This window comes from Lethenteron reissneri, chromosome 36, assembly GCF_015708825.2.
Source record: "Lethenteron reissneri isolate LAM-NWPU_2019-01 chromosome 36, ASM1570882v1, whole genome shotgun sequence".
Classification (NCBI taxonomy): Eukaryota; Metazoa; Chordata; class Hyperoartia; order Petromyzontiformes; family Petromyzontidae; genus Lethenteron; species Lethenteron reissneri.
In genome coordinates, this window is record NC_083814.1 from 13,037,427 (window position 1) to 13,063,486 (window position 26,060).

The window sequence follows — 26,060 nt, forward strand, 5'->3', positions numbered from 1 at the left end:
ACTGCCCTCGTAACGGAGACCTCCACTCAGCAGCAGATAGGGCATGGCTCAATTCCGGTTGCTCGTTCACCGTTGTTTAAATCTCACCCCCCCCCCCACTTATCCGCACCTTCGATAAGCACGGCTGGCAACCTACGGGGTGAAAGAAGTTCAACGTACATCGCCATCATCACTGTCAACTCGGCACACGCTGCCACCGCACAGAAGTTCGCTCGCTCTCGAATGGAGAGAGTCGGCGCCAACAATTGCCCAAGTTCTGTGGACCTCTATATATTATTGCGTTTTCAGCCGATTAACGGGTCTTTTCACGTGGGAGGAAACCGGAGAAAGCCTATGCGTGTGAACGAGGGGGAAACACTCGATCCCGCACAAGACGGGGCAGGCGGAGTCGACGTCTTGTCTCTGCCGGCTTCTCCAGGCGAGCCAGGCGTATGGCACGTCCCCGACACCCACGGCAAGGGAATCTCACAACACCTGCGTGCGATCCACCAACCCTCGCTGCTGCTGCCGCCTCCACACGGCGTGTTGGTTCACGGGCAGCCGCGAGCAGCAGCAGCTGCGCGGCCGTCACCCCACGTGGTCACAGCGCTCCCTGGTGGCGCAAACGGAGCGTGACGTGTCCGCTCCAAAGGAGGTCCGTTGCCCGAAACGTCGGCCCGATAGACAACGCTGTGCTCGAGGGCAGCGCCGGTGCAGTTGACGCGTGCCAGGCCCCGGTGCGAGGGCGTGCATCGTGGGGCCATCCCCCGTCGCACCGCCGATTAGCGCGGTTGGCTACGTACGGCGCGAAAGAAGTTCGGCATTCAGGTACATCGTTGATGCTACGCGCAAAACAACCCGCACACAACGCACGGCGCATCCACTCCCTGCATTTTAATAAGAGAAAAAAATGCCATTCAATAAATTAGTGCTCATTAACATATGCCAACAAATACATACGTGTACACTGACAGTTTTGTTGTTCAAAAAATCAAAATATCAATTTGGTAAAAGTGGTGCAGCATTCGGCTAGCGATCGCCGGTGATGGCGGACACGCTTCATGAGCGGAGAGCACGGCCGCCAACTCCACCTCCACGTGCCGCACACGCAGCCTTCACGGGGGTACATCCACGGCATGTCCTTAGCGTGTCCTTAGCGTGTCCTTAGCGTGTCCGGTGTCCAGGATGGGGTACCCACTCGGCGCGTCACACCGACGCCGTCCGCTCGGCCCCTCGGTGACGTCCGAGCAGAGACCCTCGCTGCCCTTCCGTCTTGCCCAGTGGTGAGGGTGGTGAGGGTGGTGAGGGTGAGGGTGGTGAGGGTGAGGGTGGTGGGGGTGGTGAGGGTGAGGGTGGTGAGGGTGAGGGTTTGTGGTGAGGGTTTGTGGTGAGGGCGAGGATGAGGGTGAGCGCGAGGATAAGATGTGAGCAGTGAGGGTGAGGCGTCTAATGAGGGGGAGGGCTGGATGGTGAGGGTGAGGGTCGTGGCGAGGATGAGGGTCTTCGGGAACATGGCGAGTGATCGTGGTGAGGATACTCGGGATGGTGGGGGTGGTGAGGGTGTTGAGGCTGGTGAGGGTGGTGAGGGTGGTGAGGGTGATGAGGATAGTGAGGGTGGTGAGGATGGTAAGGGTGGTGAGGATGGTGAGGCTGGTGAGGCTGGTGAGGGTGGCGAGGCTGGTGAGGGTGGCGAGGCTGGTGAGGGTGGTGAGGGTGGCGAGGGTGGTGAGGCTGGTGAGGGTGGCGAGGCTGGTGAGGGTGGCGAGGCTGGTGAGGGTGGCGAGGCTGGTGAGGGTGGCGAGGATGGTGAGGGTGGCGAGGATGGCGAGGGTGGCGAGGGTGGCGAGGGTGGCGAGGCTGGTGAGGGTGGCGAGGCTGGTGAGGGTGGCGAGGCTGGTGAGGGTGGCGAGGCTGGTGAGGGTGGCGAGGCTGGTGAGGGTGGCGAGGCTGGTGAGGGTGGTGAGGATGGTGAGGGTGGCGAGGCTGGTGAGGGTGGCGAGGGTGGCGAGGCTGGTGAGGGTGGCGAGGCTGGTGAGGGTGGCGAGGCTGGTGAGGGTGGCGAGGCTGGTGAGGGTGGCGAGGCTGGTGAGGGTGGTGAGGGTGGCGAGGATGGTGAGGGTGGTGAGGGTGGCGAGGCTGGTGAGGCTGGCGAGGCTGGTGAGGGTGGTGAGGCTGGTGAGGGTGGTGAGGGTGCCCGCCCCGTGTCTACCCGAGCCCCAGGCTCTGCAGCAGGATGGGCACGCCGCCCACGGCGGTGACTCCGATGGTGGCGTACGTCACAAACTTGTAGGGGACCTCCACCTGCAGGCGGCGGCGCGACTCGCCATCCAGCGGGGACACGCGGCACGCGCGGCACACGGCGCGGAGACACACCGACTTCACAACCTACACGGGGGGGGGGCGGGGGGACACGGGAGGGGGGGACACGGGGGGGGGGGTACACAGACTTCACCATCTACACGGGGGCCCTAGGGGGGTCCACCTTAATCTCACGTTTAGACCGACAGCATCAATCATGGGTGCCGACGACGACGACGAAGACGCAGAGCTTTACCTGTCTCGTGACGACCACCACGGCGATGCCGATGCCGAACCTGGCGAGTGCCCGCACCACGCCGTGCGGCGTGATGTCGGGCAGCGCCAACGGCGCCGCCACCGGGCCGTGCGGCTCCACGTCGTAACCCAGGCGCCGCGTGAGCCAGCCGGCGAGGAGGCCGCCGGCGCCGGCGCCCATGATGATGGTGGTGTCGCCGCGCGCCGTGCTCCAGTGGTCCAGCTCGGGGTAGTAGAGGCACAGCAGGAAGGGCGCCAGCAGCACGAAGGCCGGGGAGAGCGGCGACGACAGCACCAGCTCGTCCAGCACGTCCCACAGCGGGTAGGACACGGCGATCATCACCGCCGTGATCGTCACGCCGCTCACCACGTCCTGCACACGCAGCACACGCAGCACACGCAGCACCGTGGGTGGGTGGGTGGGTAGGTGGATAGGTGGGTGGGTGGGTAGATGGACAGGGGGACATACTGGTAGATGAACAGATGGATAGCTGGACAGACAGACGGACAGGTTGATAAATGGTTGGATGGACTGACGTCAGCAGGTGGGCAGATGAACAGACAAGAGGATAGACCGACAGATGAAGGATGCGCCACATTACGTCAGCCGTCGGGTTTGCTTGACCATACTTCACCACTGCGGTCAGTATAGATTGGGGGACCCGGGACGGGATCAGATACAACTCACAACCGCGGTCGGCTGCGGTTCGCAGCGCGGCACGCGGACCACTGTGTGACCACTCGCCCCATCACACTGTGACACCCAGAGGACCGCTCATCGTCCTCACTGTCCGCATCGTTCACCATCGCTCACGGCCCGCGGCGTAACGATCCCACCACTCCATCTCGGACGCAGTGCCGGGCGCCACCGCCCCGCCCCCCGACCGGGCCGCCACTCCCATGGGCACGATCGGTCGCTCTCCTCGCCCGCCCGCCCGGACGACGTCTTGCGACCTGCCTGGCGCGTTCCCCAATGCCCGCAGGAGTAGTTGCGTCACGGCGAACGTGTCCCGTCGGCTTTCTCGTCCACCCAGTTCAACCCGAAACACCGGGCCGGGTGGCGCCCTGCTGAACCCCGTCACCCCCGTCGCCCCCCCCCCCTCCTCCCCCCGAGCCAACCCGGCCTTGGAGCTCTCACGATCGTGGACAGGAGGTGTCTTCTCTACCCGGAGAACGTCATCTCACTCCACCTGAGGGCGCATGGCGTTCCCAGGCAGTGGGCCAGACTTACACCCCCATGCATAATTGCATTCTCCTTCTGTATCTATCTCTCTCTCTATCGCTCTTGGAAAGGGTGCGAGATCAAATCTTGGATGGGGGTTGACATAGCCGGTCGTCTCGCTGGATAACCTTATATAAGTTAATATTCCTACTTGTTCAATGTATACACCATCCCGCCATAGTGAATTCCTTGTTTGTGCAACTTACATGGCGATTAAAACCGTTTCTGATTCTGATAAAAAAAATGTGGAATTTCCACCACTGGCTCAGAGTTTTAAGCGGTGCCATGAACACCAATGCCTCAGTGCTCATTCGAGCAGGAAACAGAACCGATATTTGTAACTCTAAGAAGCTGGAAGTAAAATAATGCGCGGAACCAAATTTCACGCAAATGTTTTTTTTTGCGTTGCAGGCAACGGTGACCGGCAGAGGTGCTTATCTCGCGGTGGCTTTGACCATGATACAAACCCATGTCCTCAGCGGTGCCGGCTCAGTGCTCTGACCCCTGACCCACGTGGCTACCTCACCTTGTTGTCATTCTTGGCAACCAGCTACACTCGTACTTGGCAGTGGAATGAGCGTCGGCTAAAGGGGGGAATGCGCTGGGGGGGGGAACTCAACCTGGGCGCTCCGAAGCCACCGAGCTCCTCGCACATGGCTCCTCCTCGCTCACCCTCCCCGCTTGCTCACCTCTATACACTCACCCTCCCTATACACTCACCCTCACTATACACTCACCCTCCCTTCCTCAGCCAGTATGCCTACTCACCCTCCCGCCCCTGCGCTCCTTCCTATCCTGCTTGTGTCTCGCCAGCGCCCGTGCGTGGCCGGGCGCTATATAAATAATGAATTACGAAGCCGCACAACGCCATTGCCCAACCCTTGGCTCCGCGGTTACCTGCAGCGGCGGCTGTGCTCGCCAGAACCAGTTGTACCTGTACCTTCTGCCCAGAAATACAAAACGGTGTGAGAAGAAACAACACGAAAACCCAAAATCGGCGCTAAACCAAAAAAAAAGGTGGCAGCCGTCGAGCTTGACCCGTCCAAGGGTTCGACCTCCACCTGGGGGTCGCGCCGGGTTCATCGGTGCACGTCCAGCCGCGACGAGATGGAGCGACGAGATTGGATCGCCCGGGAGAGCGCGGCGAGGGAGGGGATGGCGCGAATCGCAACCATGGCCATCGCCGGGTGCTCGCTAGACGGCCCCGTCGGCCGATGGCGGCTAACCCTGGTGCCTCTGTCTGTTGTGCGGGGATCCTCACCAGCACCGTGTGCATGCCCGTGTAGAGCCGGCTCAGCGACACGAGCGCGCACACCAGAACGGCCACGAGCAGCCCCCATCCGTACGAGTACTGAGAATGGGGTGGGGGGGTGGGGGGTGCATAACGTATCAGAATGTGGCATGCCCAACTGGGCAAGCACCTGCAGACAGACAGACAGGTATGTGCGTGTGCATGTGCTGCTGTCACTGATACTATGTGCGGTGGCGTAGCGGTTAACGCGCTGCGCTACGAAACCGGAGACCCCGGTTTGATTTTTCCAGCTTAGGGCCACCAGTGACTAATATCTGAACCGGTCCGAGGAATGGCCCTAGGTCTTCTCAGCCTCAAATTAATATTTGGTGTAGTGTGTATTAACGTCGGTAGCGCAAATTGATGCCGGTCGTGCAAGGAAGGTGATGCCGGCAGTGCTGCAGTGCGATGCCGAGTTGCCCGCCCCCTCCCCTCCCACCTGGTAGCGACCGACGGTGGCCAGCAGGAAGCAGAAGGGGATGGCGGTGGCGGCCATGGCGTGCGTGGAGGGCATGCCGTACTCGGCGTCCACGCGCGTCTCCAGCTTCACCACCGGCGGGGAGGGCGGTCGGGGCCAGCGCAGCACGTCCTTGGAGGCCTGGCCCACGTACATCACCACCTGGGGACGCGGGGAGATGGCAGGACAAATGTGACAACCGAATCGAGCTCACGAAGTGAATCGACGAGAAAGGAAACTCAAGACGGGCTCGCCTGGCAGGGAGGTGGCGGTGGAGATGGCGTGGGGAGAGGGTGCAGGTCACGGTGGGACACGGAGGCCCCGCGAAACCCGAGATGCGAGATCCACGCGCAACAAGAGCCCGCGGGACGACGCTCGCGCCGCGTCACCCCGGGCGACCGGCCGGCCGGCTACCGCGGTCACGTTGGTGATATCCCTCGGGGCGGCCCAGACATTGTTTTGAGACTCAACACTTCGTTGCGCAGTGGACTTTAAATGACTTTCCCTTGAGGAGGTTGGTTTTGCGATGCTCGACGGGGCACCCATTCTGACGGCCACTGTGCGTGTTTAGTCTTGTAACATCATCATCATCATCATCACAACCATCACAACCATCACAATCACGAACAGCAACAACAACAACTGCCATTCGCCAATTAGTGGCGGTGATGTCAACACGGCGCTCGTGCCAGGCTATGTGCACTAAACCACCACAAACAGCAGCAGCACCACCACCACCACAAGAAGCGCCACAATCACTCTACCACCACCATCATCATCACCACAAACAGCACCACAATCACTCTACCACCACTACCACCGTCACAAGCAGCAGCAGCAGATTGCTGGGGTGTTGTCATTTTGGGTCAGCCGGCTCGAGGGGGCTGAGCCCTGTTTGACCCAAGGCCACGCCGCCCGATGCAGGCGAAGCTCTCAGCATCCTGGGTCCGAATCCAGGTTGCGGCCACGACTAAACCGGGTCCCCCAGTGTCGCGAGCTGATCGTATCGGCCTGGCGAGGCAAGTTCCGGGCGCTTGGTGTTACAACATTCTGTGAGGCACGTAAAAAGTCGTTTGGCGAGTGGGCATGAAGAGGCTGTTCGCGTGGCTTCAGAAGCGGTTCTGTGACGTCCTCTTGCTGGGCCGTCTTCTGATGCGAGCTCGTGCTGCTCAGGAGCTCCCAGTGGGATGTGTACGGGAGGATTACTGTACATGTTTTGACACTTGCAAAATCGAGATATAATTGGCTTCCTGTTTTTTTACGTTCATGGAAACTGTGCACCAACTATTGAAGTTATTAAATTTTAACTGCTGCGTAGGGTTGTCTGTACTGTATGTATTGTACACCGGGCTGGTGGCTTGCAGCAATCAGAAGGTCATGAGTTAAATTCCTGGTTAGGGGTCGACTCAACCCATCTTCCCTCCGGGGTCGATAAAATCAGTAACCACTCTGTGGGGAAGCCAACATCGGTTGTCAAATGAACAGAGTCGCTCCTGCCATAGGAAGGTGGGATTTCCACCGGCTACTTAGCGTTGTACACCAGAGATGAGTGCACCAACGCCCCGATGTTCACTTGAGCGGGAAATCACTTTGACAAGTGCAAAGGTCCCCTTACAGAAGCTGTCCGTGTGCTGTTGGCCATCGCCCGTTAAGGGTGGCAAGGGATGACTTTACCGAAAAAACTTAAGCGTATGAATCCTTGCAGTCACGAAAGCTTAAAATCTAGAATTAAGGGATGATAGCTCGCATACTCTGGACCGGTTGCGGCATCATTGGCTCGACAGCAGTCAGGCTCTGGGCGGTTGGTGGGTTGTGTAAAACACTTTTATACATATTTCTTTTATGTGCAGCGACACATTTGAGAAGGAGACGTGTTGTCTATATGCCTATGTGTGTGTTTCGTTGTTATCTCAACCCTAGCAGGCCGCTTGTAGATGGAAGAATGCCAGGCTTCAGTTCTCGTGTCTGCCTGTGGGCCCCGTAACCACGGCGACCCGGCTTGTGGTTGCCGAGGTGGAGGCCGCAGCCTAGGCCCCATTACTTTGTGCTCCAGAGCAACACTGCTGTTAATCTTTAACCTCTTCGTGGGCGCCAGCAAAACAACACAAACAAAACGCTTCCCAAATTTGGCGCAGACTTCCAAAGTTCCTCGCCACTGAGTAGGCGGCGCGAAAGAAGCTCAACATGCGTACATAATACAATTTTTTTCGTTTAAATTATCAACCGCTTAATTTCTACCACGTTCCACTCAGCGGTGTGAATGGACATAGCGCAGTCTGTGGCACGGCGGGACCGCGTGTGGTGGGGTAAAGTGTGGGCTGCTTTCTCAGGCCCTCTCACGTGAAGCGACACAAACGATTATCGCGGCTGATCGTGGACGAACGGAGGGCGTCTGTCGAGGCGAGCCACGCCTCTGTAGTACTTTGCGGGACAGAATCCGTGCACGGCCTCACCCCCACATCGTAAACTCGGTCTCGGCTAAGTGTATGACATTTAACTGTCTGATTTAAACTTCCCGTTGACGGGCCGTGTGCTCAACCTGTTCTGATGTCTATGCAAAACAAAAAATAAAAAACTGCGCAGGTCTGTGGGTCTCGCGTGTTAAGTCCGTGCCAGTCTACGCCTGCCCCTATCAGTCTGTGGCAGCATGCGCCGCAAGATCCAGCTCTTCCTTCTCACTCTCATCTCACCTGCCCATAAAGGTCGTTTGCGTTTGACCTTCAGTTCTCTTCGTAGGCGTTATGGGTCCTCTATACTAAAACGAAACAGTGTTTTTATTTTATCTCACCGGATAAGGCCCACAGAGTTATACAGCTCTTTTAAAAAGCGACACGGACACAAATGATAGCTCAACGAAGTGGCTTATCATCGTCACGTGGACATTTATTGCAGCCAAATACTCTAAACGCACGTTGATTCTAACCGTGGAGGGAAAAAGTGTAGGACATGGAGAAAAATCTACGCGACCAGGGGAAGAGAGACGCACACTCAAAACCTGTTAATGGGTCTCTACGCGAGTCTAAGGTCTCTCTATGAATGAATGGTTCTCCGTGTGCGTTTATGGTGTCTATGAGTTAATGGATCTCTGCCCAAGTCTTTGTTGTTGCGTAGTACTTATTAACACCCGAGTTCCCCCTTGCGAAAGTGCCTTTTGTGCTGGGCTCTCACGCGATCATAAGCGGCAGCTCCGGCTTGGGTGCTACGCTGCACTCTGACACGCACGGCGCGTGGGGAGCGTGAACCCAGAACATCTCGGCTTAAACAAACCCTCGCCACACACTCTCACCACCCTCGCCACACACTCTCACCACCCTCGTCACACTCCCTCACCACCCTCGCCACACACTCTCACCACCCTCGCCACACTCCCTCACCACACTCCCACCTCACCCTCGCCACCTTCACCACACACTCTCACCACTCTCGTCACACTCCCTCACCACCCTCGCCACACACTCTCACCACCCTCGCCACACTCCCTCACCACACTCCGGCCCCACCCTCGCCACCCTCACCACACACTCTCACCACCCTCACCACACTCCCTCACCACCCTCACCACATACTCTCACCACCCTCACCACCCTCACCACACACTCTCACCATACTCCCTCACCACACACTCCACCACCCTCACCACCCTCACCACACACTCTCACCATCCTCACCACACTCCCGCACCATCCTCGCCACCCTCACGACCCTTGCCACGGTGAATTTTCGCACCGCATTAACTCTCCTCATATTTTTTTATGTCCGCTCTCTCCCCTCTCTCTCGTAAAACGGGGCGCGTGCAGCGCGCCGCTCACCTGGTCACAGCCCGTGACAGATTGACCGATCATCCACCGTGCGAGAGACGCGCGATATCGAGCGGCCGTGACGCGTCTACCGAACCTTCGGACTTTGAGCCCCGACGTGCCGTGCTCTCGGAGCGGCCGCGCTCTCCGTCACGATGGGGCCCCGCCCGGGCCACCGCTCGTGAACCCGGCGTGCGTCCCCCCACCCCGAGCCCCATCGCGATAAGTGCCTGGTTCTAAACTTGGATTTATAACGACCAAATCCATCCGTGGACACAGGCCAAGCAGAACTCCATTTTGTCCCTCTGAGTAAAACACAGTGTGTGTTAGTCCATCAGAATGTTGTTAGGCAAGTGATCTCCAGACCTTCTGGGTCTCATCAGCAGTCGGGCTTGTACAACTGCTGTTGGATTGCGAGATGCTATTAGCGAGAGCCACCCACCATCTGTTTCATGTACGCTGAACTTCTTTCAGACCATACATACGAGGTGCTGGGTGGCTCAGATTAGCTTGGCCGGTGGCTGGCTCAGGCTGACAGGCCGCTTGCTTTATTGAAACACAGCCGCTGCAGTGGAAGCTCTCGGAGACGCGGTGGTTCGCGGCGCCACCACTGTTGTTTCACCCAGGAGGGGAGGCCTCACCGAGCCTCGTGACTCTCTGCCAGGAGGGGTCCTGCCAAGCTTTACCAGGAAGGGGGTGATGCTGCTGCTGCCGCTGCTGCCACTGCAGTGTGCGATCCCAATTGAGTAATTCGTGGGTAATGTTTGAAAAAAAATTACGGTGACGCCGGAACGCAACGGCCGTGCTCCCCGTGGATTGAACGACGAACCTCGGCAACGAGAGGCGAACGCTGCCACCACGAGCAACCCGACGCGATGTGTGAACCCTCGGACGCGTCGGTCTATGGCGCTCCACTGCTGGTGGTGGCGGCGGTCGTGGTGACCTTACGACCTGGTTTCTGAACGTGACACTGCCTCGTTAACTGGAACCGCACGTGTTCGCGGATTGCGCCAGCTTGCCCCTCTGCAACATGCCCTCCGCGGGCTTCCGCTGAGGGCACGGTATCGCAAATTGCGTTGAATGTAGGGAGGGCCGTAATTTGAACGGAGCGCTCTCGCCAATGACATCTGGTAATCCAGCGGCGCGTGGGTGACAAGCACGACTCGGCTGATGAGAGACAACCCAGAGACTCAAAACCGGTCCAGAGTTTGTCTGCTTGCTGAAACAAATGCCGGTTGTTCCTATTTGGTTTTAAAACCAATAAATCGGCCGACGGACTAAAACACATTTTGTCACGGGTGCTTGTGTGCTCCTCTCATGGCCGGGGGCCGGTGAGGTATGGGGGCCACGTCGGCTTCACGAGCGGAGGGGGGCCTGGCTGCTCAGATCCGCTGGGCAGTAGAGGCCGTGGGGTAGGGGGGGGGGGTACACCCACCATCCACACGCCGAGCAGTCTGCGCGCCACGAAGGGGTCGAAGTTCCAGAAGCAGAAGGGCATGAAGGTGATGTAGAAGACCTCGCGGCCCAGCGTGGCGCCCGCCAGGAATAGCCAGTAGAGGAAGCGGCTCCGCACCTTGTAGGTGAGGACCTGGGCGACGACAAAGACCCCCCCCCCCCCCACACCGTTAACCGACAACTGCGGTGCTGGGAGAGCTGCGAGCGGGCGGGCGCATGAATCGAGGCGGGAGAGACGCCTCGACCGCCCCGCTCCGGACTTCGTCGAGTGGCGAACCCGGGAACGGATTTGTGAGCCGACAAAGCGAACAGCTCAACCACGGTGCCGATCGCGCCGAGCCCATGAATCACAACCAAGGAACCACCCTCATAACAGAATGTCGCGACTGTCAACAGCTCCTCAAGTGGAACAAAATATAGATAGCGGGCGACGTTTCAGCCAACAGTCCGTTCTTCAGAGCGCACCTCTGATTGGCACGGTTGGCTATGTATGGTGCGAAAGAAGTTCAACATACATGCATACATAGTGAAGGCCCGTTGCACAAACCATTGCTTATTATGTTATCATTTTAAGGTCACATAGTAGGTTGTTGTTGACATGGAATGTGTTCAGTGTGTTATTGTTGTTATTTATGCACCACTGCCAATGCAGCAGCAGCATCATCACCGGTATAATCTGTTGTAACAACAATACTCGTGCAGGTTTCGGGGAAGAACAAAAATAACCATGTCTGCCTGTACGCATGTTGAACTTCTTTCACACCGTACGTAGCTAACCGTGCTAATCGAAGGTGCGGGGGAAGGACTACAATCAACATCGTCAGTTTGAACGCAGCGGTGTAAACGTCCCACAGCCGCCACGGGGCCGAGACGAGGAGAGCGTGGAGGAGGCCCACCGCCGTGATGCGTCGCACACCCAGCGGGCCGATGGTGGCCCCCCGGCCACGGTGACGCAACGGTGGGACGGCATCCCGGCCTCGCGCTTCCACGAAGACGACACCCCCCTCGACACCCACCCGTGCCCTCACCCCCCCCCCCCAAATGGTGATTTAAATGAAGGGAGAACAGAAAACAGATTCACGTCGATTGCTCAGCTCGCGCAGCGCGTCGCGTGTGCGCCGTTAGTCCTTAGGCGAGGGTGGCGTGTGCGGTGGAGTAAACGGTGGGTACTCCCGTTTATCTACTCTCTGGGGCGGGCGACAGTCCGGCCTCTTCTCGCAGGAGGGTCCTGCGAGGTTGTCGCGGTAGTGGGGGGAGGGGTGACGATCGCGATGTTTCCCAACGTCATCATTTGCGGGGAATTTGGAAAATAGTCACCGTGGAGCCGGAACACCATGGCCTACCCGTCGACATGTGCTGCCACGGGATATTGAATGTCCACTGCGAAGCAGATGCCGCGTGGTAGTATTTCACTGTTGGTGCTGCACACGCGCCACTGCGGATTGAACCAGGGCGGCCCGTCGAGTTCAAACCGACAACATCTGCAACAGCGTGCTTCACTCATTTTTAGAGGGGAAGGCCATTTTCGCCGCTAAGACGTCACCAGTGTGGCGAGGGCCGCCACGCCATTTGAAACCATTGGGGGTTTGTGACGGCATCACCACGACGCTGATGACGCTGACGATGGGGTTGTGTGTTCACCATTCGTGTTTTGTGGGGGGCCACGCTGAAGGCCACCAGGGGCCCGTCATGTGCCCGCGGGCCTTGCACTGGAGAGCGAAGCGGTGGACCCGCGTCGCTCTCCACAGCAATGCTCGACCCCCGTCAACCCCCAAACCCACCGCAGCTCGAGGTGGACTCGGCTTGGCAAGAATAAACGCAGCGAGCTGTGCAAACACCGGCGCTGGGTTTACACCACGACGCTCGCTCACGGCTTGGTATCGCCAGAGAGCCCACTCGGCTGTCGGGGTCTCGCTATTTGTACGTGTGTGTGTGTGTACGTGTGCATGTGTGTACGTGTGTACGTGTGTACGCATGTGTGTATGTGTGCATGTGTGTGCGTGTGTGCATGTGTGTGTGTGCATGTGTGTATGTGTGTGCGTGTGCATGTGTGTACGTGTGCATGTGTGTACGTGTGCATGTTTGTGCATGTGTGTGTACGTGTGTATGTGTGTGGTAGCGGTATTGTAGTGGTTAGCGTGCTGCGCTATGAACCTGGCGACCCGGCTTCGATTCCCGAGCACGGTCTACACCAGTCACGATTATTTGAACCGGTCCTGGGCCTCCCCTAGGTTGACTCAACCTCAAACGAGTACCTGCTGCAATGTGCAAAACATCGCCACTCGGGAGACAAAGGCGGCCGGGCGTGGTGCTGGCCACCCTCCCCCCCCCCCTCGTGTGCCGTGCCGCCTTCATCGGTGCTCCTCGCTCACAGCGCTTGGCCCATAAGCGTGGCCGGGCTAGACGGGGGGGGGGGGGGGGATATTTGCCTGCGACTGTATCCGTGTGTGTGTGTGCGCTGTGTGTCGACGGCGGCGGATTACAGCTCAGCAAACAGCAGCGGGCAGCCTCCTCGGCTTTCCTCGCCGTGGCGGGGGGTCGCTTGCGACGGTGCCGACTTTGCCTGCGACTGTGATTTACCCTCCTGTGATTTACCCTCCTGAGATTTACCCTCCTTAGATTTACCCTCCTGAGATTTACCCTCCTGAGATTTACCCTCCTGAGATTTACCCTACTGGAAATTTACCCTCCTGAGATTTACCCTGCTCGCTCCCACAGGGTGCGCGTCAGTGCTGCTGTATTATTTTGTTGTTTATTGTTTAAGTGATTTGTTTACTTTTGCTTTGCACTCCTATTGTGTATGTTTTTACATTGCTTGTTGTTGTAACGTTCTGACCCGCCCCTTCTTGACATTTGTCAAAAAGAGCTTTATAGCTCATCGCATTCTCCCCGCGTGACAAAATCGTACGACTCCGAGACCCGAATCCCAGCAGTTCCTCCTCGCTGGCCACACCATGGGGGGGGGGGGGGGGGGGGGGAAGAGACGCGGCCGCGAGTGACGCCGACAGTGACAGTGAACGTGACGAGCGCGCAGCAGACGAAGCACGGAGGGGCTCAGCCAGAGGCCTCACACCGACCGCCCTCAGCAGAGCGACGGGGCTCTGCGCCGGGCGGCGTCACAGCCACAGAAGGGCCGGGGGCCGGGGGTCTGTAGTCTGTAGTCGCGTGCAGGAAACGGTGATCCAATCTCCGACCCCCAGGAACAGGTTTGCAGATTTGCTGAGCATTTCTGTGAGGTCCTGGGGGAGGGAAATTCTCTCAGCCAGGAAAACATCATGGCACAAAGTGGGGATAACCCTGCTGAGGCTGCAGTGCCTCAAATATTGGAAGAGGTCACCCCCTGTGAGTGGCTGGCTGAGGTTCCAGCTGTTGAGGAAGTACTGAGGGCGATCCGGAGTCTGAGACCAGGGAAGGCACCGGGCAGAGATGATCTCCCAAGCGAAATGCTGAGGGAGGGTGGCGTTTGTGCACAGACTGCCCTATATGACATCATAACAACAGTCTGGACCACTGGACGGGTTCCGCAGGACTGGAAGGATGCCCTGGTGGTCCCCCTCTTTAAGAAGGGGGACCGCACAGACTGTAACAACTACAGGGGCATCTCACTCCTCAGTGTGCCGGGTAAGGTCCTGGCAAGGATTATTCAACATCGCCTTGCTAGGCACGCTGAGGAGGGGCTTGCGGAGCCCCAATGCGGTTTCAGGAAAGGGCGGTCCTGCACAGATGCCATATTTTCTGTCCGTCTGCTACAGCAGAGGTGTAGGGAATTCCAAAAAGACCTACATCTCTGCTTTATTGACCTGGTCAAGGCCTATGATACCATCAGTAGGACTGGACTCTGGGTTGTTCTTCGTGCTTTCGGAGTCCCTGACCCTCTGCTCACGATCATTAAGGACCTTCATGATGGTGAGCGGGCCCGGGTAAAACTACGTGGCCGGGAGTCGGAGCCTTTCCCTGTACACCTTGGGGTGCGACAGGGATGTCCTCTGGCTCCCACATTATTTAACATCTATTTTGACCGCGTAGTTCGTGAAGCCTTCAATAGCTGTACCGGGGGAATTTCCGTTTGGTACAGATATAATGGGAGGCTGATCGACGCCCGGGTGCGATCAAGGGATGGCTCCCTATTGGTCAACCACGTTATGTATGCCGATGATTTGGTAATAGCTGCTCATTCAGAAGAGGAGTTGGAGGCGCTGCTGCTGAGACTGGAGCGTGCCACTAAGAGGTGGGGCCTTACCATCAGCCCCACCAAAACCAAGCACCTGCCTGGGTATTTTGTACCATCGGACACTCCACCCCCACAACTCCCAATTGGTGATGGGGCAGTTGTGGAGAGAGTGGAGAGTTTCCCATACCTGGGCAGTGTGCTTATGACCGGCTCCAGTCTATCAGCAGAGGTCTCACTCCGAATCAGTCGAGCGGCAATATCTTTTCATCGGTTGCGTAACGCTGTGTGGAAGCTACCTGGTCTGTCGCTCCGCACGAAGCTTCAGGTCTTCTCGGCCACGGTCATTCCCTCCCTTCTCTACGCTTGCGAGACGTGGACCCCCCTGGTGGAGCATCTTCGCCGGTTGGAAACATTTAGGCTGGCCTGCCTACGATCCATCCTGGGTTTAACCAGGCTGGATTGTGTGAGGAGCTCACAAATCCTTGAAAGATCTGGGCAAAGTCCCATCAGTGAGCTCCTCCGGCAGGCAAGGCTGCGTTGGCTGGGTCATGTAGCCCGCATGCCCAGCCACCGCATGCCTAAACAGCTTTTGTTCGGCCGGATCGAGGGGGCTAGACGGGCGCGGCACGGGCTGGAGAAGAGATGGAGTGATGTGGTACAGGAGGACGTGGAGCTGAGTGGACTTGCCGATGACTGGTACCAGCGGTGTCAAGATTGGCCTCAGTGGAGGAGGCTCGTGAAGGATGCTACTGGGCAGTTGGAGGCAGTCGCCCTCCAACAACAACGGAGGGCGGAGGAGCGACGCTCACAACAACGAGCGGAGCGCCGGGTGGCTAAAGCACAGCAAGTTGGCACAGTAGGGGGCACAGGTGGTGCATCAGCCAGTCATCTCGGTCATCTCGGTCAGTCGACCAGTGGCACCTGGGTCTGCCCCGTGACCTCCTGCCAGCGGGCTTTCGACACTTCACGTGGCCTCAAGGTGCACTTGGCCTGGCACAAGCATCGTGGTGACGTCACCGCCACTTAGTGGCGAATGGCGGTTGTTGTTGTATGTCTGTGTGTGTGACTATGTCTGTGTGTGTGTGTATGTTGGGGAGCGGTAGTGTAGCGGTTAGCGCTACGCTGCGCTATGAACCTGGCGATCCGGGTTCGATTCCCGCTCACGGCCAACACCAGTGACGATTGTCTGAACCGGTCCTGGGCCTCCCCTAGGTCGACTCAGCCTTAAATGAGTACCTGGTGCGGTGTGTAAACATCACCACTGCGGAGACAAAGGCGGTCGGGAGTGGTGCTCGCCACCCAACCCCCTCGTGTACCGTTCTGGCCTTCATAGGTGCTCGCTAATAGCACTTGCCCCTACAGTCTGTTAAGGCTATACGGGGGATCTTTGTATGTCTATGTGTGTGACTATGTCTGTGTGTGTGACAGTGTCTGTGTGTATGTCTGTGTGTGTGACAGTGTGTGTCTGTGTGTCTGTTTGTGGAGACGGAACTACGTGGGGGGTCGGGCAACATAGTTGCATAGCAGTCAACCCACACGGTTTACCCCCTATTCTTATACAGGGAAACTGCGTTTCCAGGTCCATACGGCGTGCAGCCGTGTCAATACGGCAACATGTTTTTGTTGGCTATTTGTTTGTGTTTGTACTTTGCGATGGGACTTTGTAGGATGAACGTTGAGATTGAAAGGGCACTGGGTGACTAATAATGTCCTGAAATGGTCTGCAACAATGTAGGGCACCGAGAAGGGGTTGACAGCTCTGGAGTTGGCTGTTTGGGGGTCCGTGTCGTTCCGCCGTGGAGATGGAGCGACTCGTAGCCGGGGGGGGGGGGTGGTGAGCGGTGCGCTCGGCGTCAGTGGACGCGGCTTCTCCTCTCGGCCCCGAGGGAGTCCCGAGGGAGTCCCGAGGGAGCCCCGAGGGAGCCCCGAGGGAGCCCCGAGGGAGCCTCGAGGGAGCCCCGAGGGAGCCCCGCAACGCTCACGGCGCCCAACCGCCGCTCACAGCCACCGCGCAACCACGGCGACTGGGATATTGAGACCCGGTTAAGTAAACACGTTTAGCTGCTTCCTTCAAACCGCGGAGAGAAAAGAGAGAGAATGTTTTGGACGCTGTCCCCGGCGAGGCTTGGAAGCGTGTGTGCGCGTGTGTGTGTGCGTGCGTGCGCGTGTGTGCGCGTGTGTGCGTGCGTGTGTGCGCACGTGTGTGCGTGCGTGTGTGCGTGTGTGCGTGCGTGCGCGTGCGTGCGCGTGTGTGCGCGTGTGTGCGTGCGTGTGTGCGCGCGTGTGTGCGCGCGTGTGTGCGTGCGTGCGTGCGTGCGCGTGTGTGCGCGTGTGTGCGTGCGTGCGTGTGTGCGTGCGCGTGTGCGTGTGTGCGCGCGTGCGTGCGCGTGTGTGTGCACTAGCGCCGTCCGCCCGTATCGTGGGGTCACCATCACTGGCGTCAAGTTGGTCCAATGCGAGCGAAACTTTGCAGGAAAGTGGCATTGTTATTGGGAACTCGACTTGGAGAAACCCGGCCACATTGATCAAATCAATACCCGAGATGCGTGGGACTAGATCCAGAGCTAAAAGGAATAAAGTACTTGGCAAATGCGCCAACGCGTGCCAGGACAGGCTCGTGTTGGCAAGCGTTCCACGACCTTCCGAGCAATGTCTTCATCCATCCAGCAGCACTGTACTGTGTTTGTCTAAGGAGGCAAAGGCTAGGACCGGTTTATACCTTCATGGCCTCATCAGATGCTTCAGGTTTTGAGGGCTGAGAGGCAAACAACAACAACAGCTAATAACAACACACTGAATAATCTCAGCACTAGAGCTCCCTTCCTGGGCCACTCCGCCTGCACCCCCACCCCACCTTCTCCCTCTGCATTTAAATGTCTCCTTTATCCTCTCCCGGCTTTATCAACCCCGCGCCTTTACACACCCTGCATTGTGCTTCCTTTGTGTGAGCGAACGAGCTGGTAAATGACGTGGGAAAATTAATCAGTGGGTAAGTGAGTGAGTGGACAAGTGAGTGAGTGGGCAAGTGAGTGACAGGGTGAGTGGGTAAATGATTGAAAACGTGAGTGACTAAATGAGTGGGTAATTGAGTGGGTTCGTTCGTGAATGGACGGGTAAGTGACAGGATAAGTGGGCGACTAAGTGTGTGTGTGTGTGAATGGGTAAATTAGTTTTAAAGTTAGTGAGTAAATTAGGGGGTGAGTGTATGGGTAAGCGGGAGGGTTAGTGAGTGGGCAGGTGAGCGAGTGGGTTCGTGAGCGAGAGGGTGAGTGAGTGGGAAGGTAAATAAGTAGATAAGTGGGTGAGTGGGTTCGTGAGTGAGTGGGTATGCGAGTGGGTATGTGAGTGAGTGGGTAAGTGAGTGAGTGGGTAAGTGGGTGAGTGGGTAAGTGGGTGAGTGGGTTCGTGAGTGGGTAAGTGGGTGAGTGAGTAAGTGGGTGAGTGGGTTCGTGAGTGAGTGGGTATGTGAGTGGGTAAGTGGGTGAGTGGGTATGTGAGTGAGTGGGTAAGTGGGTGAGTGGGCGGCGGGGGGGTAATTGAGAAGCAAGTGAGTGGGAGAGTCGCTTTCTCTTCCTTCACGCTCGCGCTCTCCCGTGTCCTCCTCTGCATCTCTCCGCACGTCACGCGGCGCCGCGTGATTTCCCAATGTGCCCATGAGCTACTGCACGTGTTGTTGCTGCTGCTGTTAAATGTGTGTTTAATTAGCATAACTCGTTCGATGAGCAATATTGTAATTAGATAAAACATCCCATCGCCGCATACATTATATGCCATTAAGAGAAGCGTTTCTGTGCGAACCGTGAGTCTTTGAGCTGCGCTGTAAAATGAGAAGTGGATTCTGGGACGCTGGCTGTGAGTGAAATGAGGCGTGAGCGCGGCTGAGACGCTCCACGTGAGGCGCGGTGGCTTAGACACCCCCCCCCCCACCGCCTTCTCCTCTCAACCTCCTAGCTCCTCACCCGTCACCACCTCACATCCACAGACATGTCTATCTCCCCTCCTCTCTCCACACAACAGGCGGTGGTGCACAAGCGCGGTCAACGACAACACGGTTCCGTGTCCAATAACACCGTGGCCTCAAATTAAGAATGATAATAGCCGACGTTTCGGGCAATGGGCCTTCTTCACAGCACACGAATCAATATTCGTGAAGTAGTCGTTCTTGGGATGTACTGGGTCCCGTCGTGTGAACGGGACATTTCCACCAATGGCCCTTTGATTCGTCATAATTTAGTATCGTAATTCGCAACACACTGTAATAGTGAAAACAATTAAAACATTCATATCAATAGTCATCATTGCTGCCTCGGTGTGATGGTCCGCACGCTGCACTCGCCACGCAGAGGGCACCGGTTCGATTCAACCTCCCGACGCGGCAGAAGAAACGACGGGAGCGAACTTCTTATCCCCTCCCCACCGCCACCTCTGTCCACCCAGCAGCAGCAGCAGAGTTCGTGGCTTCACAAACCACAGCCAGCCGATCGCTCGCTTGCGGCGTGGTAAAGTGTGGGTTACTCCCACCTCTTCCAAGACGTCTGGTCAACGTGGAAGAGCAGGCCAAATACCCTCCCCCACCACCCCACTCTCTCTCGAGCTCCCTTGAGCATCGGCCCTTCCACCGGCAATGGCGTGAGCGGGCAGCTGCAGGGCTGCGCCTGGAGCCTGGAGCCGTGCACACTCCTCGCCTACACACACACACCTCGCCTACTCACCACCCCAGGCTTGTGCTCGCCGCTCCCGTTCTGCAACCGCGCGCCGTCGCCGCCTTCCTCGGTGCCCGGAACGCAGCCGAGGACCCGCGTCCGCGTGATTTGCGATCCCATGATTGTTGATTCCATGAGCGGTGACCCCATTACTCTGGATCCCATTATTCTGAGTCCCATTACTCTGTGTGCCATGATTCGTGATTCCATTAAGGGCGATTCCATTATTCTGCGTCTCGTGATTCGTAATCGCATGATCCGTGATTCCATTATCATTATTCTGTATTCCATGATCCGAGATCCCATTATTGGCGATTCCATTATTGACGATCCCATGATTCTGCGTCCCATGACTGGTGATCCCGTGATGATGCAGGGTGCCGTTGTTCTTGGGAGATGATTCCCAGGTCGCCTCCAGCCCGCAGAAGCGTTGGAAGTCCGCCACGAGTCGCGGGTCCTGCCACTGCGCGATGGAGTTCCCCATGTCCCGCCGTGAGCGCGAGAGCCGCCGTCACTGCCTGGCCGAGCAAAGAGCGACGAGCGAGGTCGAACAGCGCTGGCCTCTTACAGCCAACTCGGCATCGCCTCCAATCAGCTTCACCCGACAGGGCTACGATGGCCTGGCTCAACTCTACGCGTGAACTGTCGGAAACCACAAGAGCCGTTCAAACGACACCGCGGGACACACAGACACACACCTGTCCTAAGCTTTACACCGACACTACCCTCGCACCTGTACTTCTACCCTCGCACCTGTACTTCTACCCTCACACCTGTGTCGAACTCACTCACACCTGTACTGGGGCAGAGCGCCGCAGCACACCTGCTCTGAGTGAAGTCACCCGAAGTTAAGACCGGTCCAGTCACGTGTCTCTCCCCCCCCCGCTCCACCACTCCACCCCCATGACTCACTCTCCCCCCACCGCCATGACTCACCACTCCCTCCCTCCATCCCCCCACCACCCCCTCCCACCACCCCCCACCACCCCCTCCCTCCACCCCCCACCATCCCCCACTACCCCCTCCCTCCACCCCCCACCATCCCCCACGAAGCCCACGAGCTGCAGCGAGGCAGAGACGCAGAGCAAGGGTCAGACATTCCGCACGGGCACACACAGGGGCCGTCCATAAATGACGTCACGCACCTAGGGAGGGGGGGTCAGACATTTGTGACGATGTGTGACGAGGGGGAGGGTTGTGAAATGTGACGTTACATCAAAATGCGCAACTTTAAATAAATATAGGCAACACGTTCTACTTAATTAAATAGACTTTTTAATAAATGTTTTCTCCTACAACATCAGAGTGCAGCGCCACATTAAATACGCACTACAATGACAATAGTTTAAAGCGATTTAAAGCATGTTTTATTTTATTTAAGGGGGGGGGGGGTGGCAGAGCTTCGTGACGTCATATTTGAGGGGGGGGGGTCTGACTTTGTGACGTCGTGTGACGAGGGGGGGGGGGTCAAAAATCGTCCAAAATCGCGTGACGTCATTTATGGACGGCCCCACACTGCACTCGCGTGCTGGGGCAGTCCTCTCGCTCTGTGCCAGGCCACTTGCTTGCCCCGCGCCGTGCGAGTCATCGCGCTGGGTTACTCGGCCATGCGGCAGTCATTCCGCTCGCCGGTGCGGCCTCTCGCGGAGATGGGCTGGCGATGGCCGTATGAGTTCAGTTCAGCGATGGAATTCGCAGCACTGCCCTTTGCCGACCGTCACGCGGTCCCTGCAGCAGCCTATAGCACCTGTTATGCACGGCGGTGATCGCCGCACATCCGAGCCTTGCCCGGGCTCACACCTGCTTAGCTGTCGAGATCGCACGCAGTTCCGGGATGATTTTAATTAAACTGATAATCATAATAAATTCGATTTGTAAGGCGCCCATAATAAACGGATGTCAGTCAGAGTGGCGTGCGTGTAAAACAGGAAGGAATGGGTGAGAAGTAACCGGGGAGAGAGCGAGACTCATGAGAGCAGCAAGAGAGCGAGAGAAGAGAGAAGAGAGGAGAGGGTCTCCCCACACAGGCGGTGGGGTCTTCAGTCGAGACTTGAAGTTTCTATCGAGTGCGAGCGCCTTGGCCTCCAGGGGTCGCGGGGGGGGGGGGCCGCAGAGCCGTGGGCTCCGTGCAGTGAAAGCGACGCAGATCAACCGCTGGCGCCGTGCTGGAGACTCTTAAGTAAACTAAACACTTAAAAACAAATATTTCACCAGGTAAGGCTCGCAGAGCCATGGAGCTGTTTTAAGAAGCGACCTGGCTATACATGATAGCTCAGCGAAGTGGATTATAATGAGGAAATGTATTAGCAGCCAAACACTCGAAACGCGTGTTTCTAAATGTCGAGGGAAATGCCGGAGGACCCGGAGAACATCCACACAACCCGTTTGTGTGTGGCACAAATCATCGACCTTCACACGCACAAGTACAGAAAGTGGACAAATCGCCATCTGTTTCTATTTTTACGGGGATACAGTATTGCCCCCTCGCACAATGCTTGGATTTTCTCCCGGTGCTCCGGTTTGCTCCCCACGTATATATTGATAATAGACACGTCTCATCATTAGTTGGCTTTAAAAAGTAATTTTCAAATACAAACCCAATGTAGCAGCAGCATAACCCTTTTGGAAAAGAGTCTTACGCCTCAAGCGTGGCTCTCCTGGATAATCAATTAATAATAATTGTTGTTGTTATTTTTTTTTATTGTAAACAGAATGGAATGCCCTGGGCTCTCAGCCATCGCACCGAGGAGCGTCACCGCCCCCTAGCGGCGACTCGGAGCGCGCGGTGCCGTCAGGGCCTGGCGGCTCGCAGAGCAGAAGATTGATACCGCACGAGGAATCCCATGAGCTGTAAATATTTGTTTTTCACAGACGAGACAGAAAGTTACAGCAACAAACAATACCAAAACACAACAGGAGTGCAAGAATATGAGAGGTAAACAAAGCACTTAAATATGCATATACAAGTAAAACTAAACAGTGTTTTATCCTCCCAGGTAATTTGTATATTACCAGCACGGAGATCATACACGATTTGTAAACTCGTCTCTCTCGCCATCTCTGTGTGTATGTGGAATATGCAGAACCTCTTTCGTGCCGTATGTAGTCAACCGTGCTACTCGAAGGTGCGGGGGAAGGACAACAACAACAACAAACAACAACACAACAACAACACGCGGTTCTCTGCTGCAATCGTGCTGCTGCTGCTGTCACATGTGTCGTCATCTACGGCCCTTGGTCAATCCACTGCTGGACGAGGTCCCTCCCCATGACGTGCGCGTCGCGGGGGGTTATTTGACCATACTTCACCACGCTGGGCGGTGTGCGGGTTGGTGGTGAAGGCAGGGAGCGTCGAAGCGCAGCACCCGTGTCGCGCAGGGCCTTGCCGATAGCCATCTGGCAGCTCGCCAGCATTGATTCAAGCAGAGCCTGGAACTCTGCTGCTGAGACACTGAGTGGCGAAACCGGTCGAGAGTTTTGCTTGTGCCGAGTCAATTCTGCCGACACCGCGCGCTCCCAGGAGGGCGTGCGGCTGATGGGATGGGTGCGAAATACGGCACGTGACTTGGAGACACATATATGATTTTATGGGAAGGCGATGAATGATCCGTTTACCTTTTTGATGCCTTTTGTAACATCCTCCACGATGGTTGCACGGCGAGGTGGGCAGCTGGCGCCGCCTCTCGTCTCGCGCGTGGCAGGAATCTCGCCGCGGATCGATGTCCCAGTGGCCGCCCTGGTTATCACTGCGGGTGCAGTAGCGCACCGATTCTACTGCTCCACGCCGTCTGCTTCACTCACCGTGCACGTCACAGCCCCCCCCCCTCCCCCGTGGCGTCATTCGCAAGAGCACCTCATTGCGTGTCGGTGTCACGGTCAACATTTTCCACGTGAGAAAATGACATCGAAAACGACTCCATTCGGGATGCCACACGCAGCGTAGTCGCAATCAGCGCCCTCTACCGGCTGCAGACTCAAGGCGCAGGTCACCTTGCAAATGCGACTTCTCTCCTCCCTGGTCTCTTTCGAGTTCTCGCCACCTGGTTACACGAAGCGAGCTTGGACGTGTTTTGTTCGCACATGTTATGTAGATCGTTTATTGTTAAATTTGAATCACAGTTCCTATGATCACTGTTACATTGTTTTTATAGCTTTATTTGAGTGATTTTGAAAACGTATTGGTTTAGCCATGTGTGTTTGTTGTAGTACAGAGTTAGCCTGATAACTTTAATCTAAATTGTCTTATAGTTGTTATTGTTTGACTTGCATCCCACTGGGATTTTTGCACTCAGCGTTGAAATACGGTGTTTTTTCTGGAAGACTTTGCTGTTTTTTCCAGGATTTTTCTGTTGCGTGTAGTCATTTTAAGATGTTTCTTGTTCATGTTTTTGTTTTGTTGTGGTGGCACCCGAGTCAAGAGCCGCATGGCCCACAAGGTTATACCTAATACATGAAACTGAAACTGAACGTTGGCATTCACGTGAACTCACTCTACCCGAGCGAGCGTGACGTCTCAGATGGCGTGTTCGTGTCGGTATCTGGGGGTAATCTCTTCATACAGAGTTAAGTCTGGATATCCATGCAGTTGTAGATTTACCATGGCTGATGATGATACAGTTAAGTCTCGATTATCCATGCAACAGTGGATTGACGTTACTAAGTACCATATCTACTCGATTATCATCTTGAGATTTTTGCATGAGCTATTAACAGTATACCCTCTTCCGACATCTTCGTAAAAAAAACGATTTCCACAAAAGTAATTGTAACACGCTCTGCATGATCGTCGACATCATCTTCTATTGCTGCATGAGCTACCGTCATCGTACGCCGTAAATCATCATCAGCATATTAGTTATCTAATATCGCCACGTGCTACCCCCCCCCCCCCCATCATCATCTCATCGGCGCCAATCAATCCACACGCGACACGTGACCATCCATTGTTCCATTGCCACCACGTGCTGCTGCTGATGATGATGATGGTTACGCACACGCGGGAAACAAAACACGAATCCATCCGGTGAGTGTCCGGAGACTTGTTGCCGTGGAACATGACGACTCTCTTCGCGACTCACAGGTACGAAGGATGAGCCTCCCACCGATGGTTTACCACGCCGCTGCTCCCAACGCAGTCGCCTGGCTTGACCACCTCAATGTGAATGTGCAGCGGTCGCGATGCTTCAACTGTAACCGTGCGAGGTCGTGGCGTAGACGCGTGCGTGACGTCGTGACTGGAGGAATGGGACCGATATTAGGCACAAACAAAACGGAAGATGGCGTTTTATTGTGCGCTGCGTCGCGTGCATTTGCGCCGTTCGCGATGACGAAAAGCGGCGTGCCGGTGCGGCCATGGCATGGTCGGGGAGACTGCACCAGACGAGAGCCCAGACGATGATCGGGATTCGAATCCGTGACTATTCGCCGAGTCGCGAGGGACGTGGGCTGAGCGCGTGGGTGCGTGGTGCGGGTTCGAGCCACCAGGCGGCGCTCCTGCTCCGGGCGGCAATCCGCTCCGTCTCCTGGCGGAGTGGAACGATCCCCACTTCGTCTCCCCGCACTTGGCGCCGTTCACTCGACGAATACAAAGTTGTTTTTAGGGAGCAATGTCAAGACTGATGGAACGGGGTAGGGGACGGTTCTGCAACTTAGAACAACCCCTGCCGCCCGAATCGCCCGCGATGTCAATCTCCGAAGCTCAGCCTGGTGAGCGCTTTGCTGGGCTCCGTCTGTTACGCAGAGTTGCCGTCGGCTGCTTCGGGGCTACATTGCCGTTAGAACTGTGCACGATGCTCCACCGGACTTGCAGCCCGTACTGACGGGCGCGGTGAAGTATGCTTTAATAACCCCCGTCACCCACCCGCTGGCGTGATGGTCATTATCGTACAAGGGCGGTCACGTGGCGTGTAAAAGCCACGAGAATCTTCAAGACGCCGCACAGAATCGGTGACCCTGGTGACGGTGGCGGTGGAGTAGCCGGTCGCAGAGTCGTGATGACTGCGAGCAGTTTCATCGGCAGGCAAGTTCGCCTCCTTGGCATAGCTGGCCTCTCGCTTGGAATAAAAACTATCATATCGTTGCGCACACCATCCCACCAGCCACACGGGCTCGGCATGGGGCTGGTGTTGTCTTCGTACCCGATGCAGTTTGTAATCCGAATCTTGATCCGACGATATGGACTGTAGGAATCTGATGCGTTACGAAGCGCTCTCTCACAGATGTCCAGGAGGGGTGAGGTCGGTGAATTTTTGACAGACAACACAAAAAAACGAATGCAAGTACAATTGTGGGTTAGAAGGTGCAAGTGGAAGGAAAAAGAGAGGAAGAAGGCAGAAGAAGAGGTGGGGGGGGGGGGATGTGGTGCGATGGGACACAGGTTGGCGAAGACGGCGGGGACTCCACACGACTGCGAGAAACGCGTGGAAGAGGAAG

At 56.7% G+C, this 26,060-nt stretch overlaps 1 protein-coding gene across 1 annotated transcript; it reads right to left on the reverse strand.

Moving 5' to 3' along the window:
• Positions 1–858: 858 nt before the first annotated feature.
• Positions 859–19,849, reverse strand: SGPP2 (sphingosine-1-phosphate phosphatase 2). Its single transcript, XM_061566305.1, has 6 exons — positions 19,638–19,849; positions 10,735–10,887; positions 5,485–5,664; positions 5,016–5,105; positions 2,534–2,905; positions 859–2,364 (listed from the first exon to the last, which is right to left on the reverse strand). The coding sequence occupies exons 1-6, from the start codon at positions 19,836–19,838 to the stop codon at positions 2,185–2,187; spliced, it is 1,176 nt and encodes a 391-aa protein (XP_061422289.1). The 5' UTR covers positions 19,839–19,849; the 3' UTR covers positions 859–2,184.
• Between the last annotated feature and the right edge of the window lie 6,211 nt (positions 19,850–26,060).

Coding starts and splice junctions, on each gene's coding strand:
- SGPP2 (XM_061566305.1), bottom strand. CDS start 19,838: ATGGAATCACGAATCATGGCACACAGAGTAATGGGACTCAGAATAATG. Junction 5,665..10,734: donor GACTGCTCGGCGTGTGGATG/GTGGGTGTACCC, acceptor CCGCGTCCCCAG/GTGGTGATGTACGTGGGCCA. Junction 2,906..5,015: donor CGGGCATGCACACGGTGCTG/GTGAGGATCCCC, acceptor CTGCGTGTGCAG/GACGTGGTGAGCGGCGTGAC.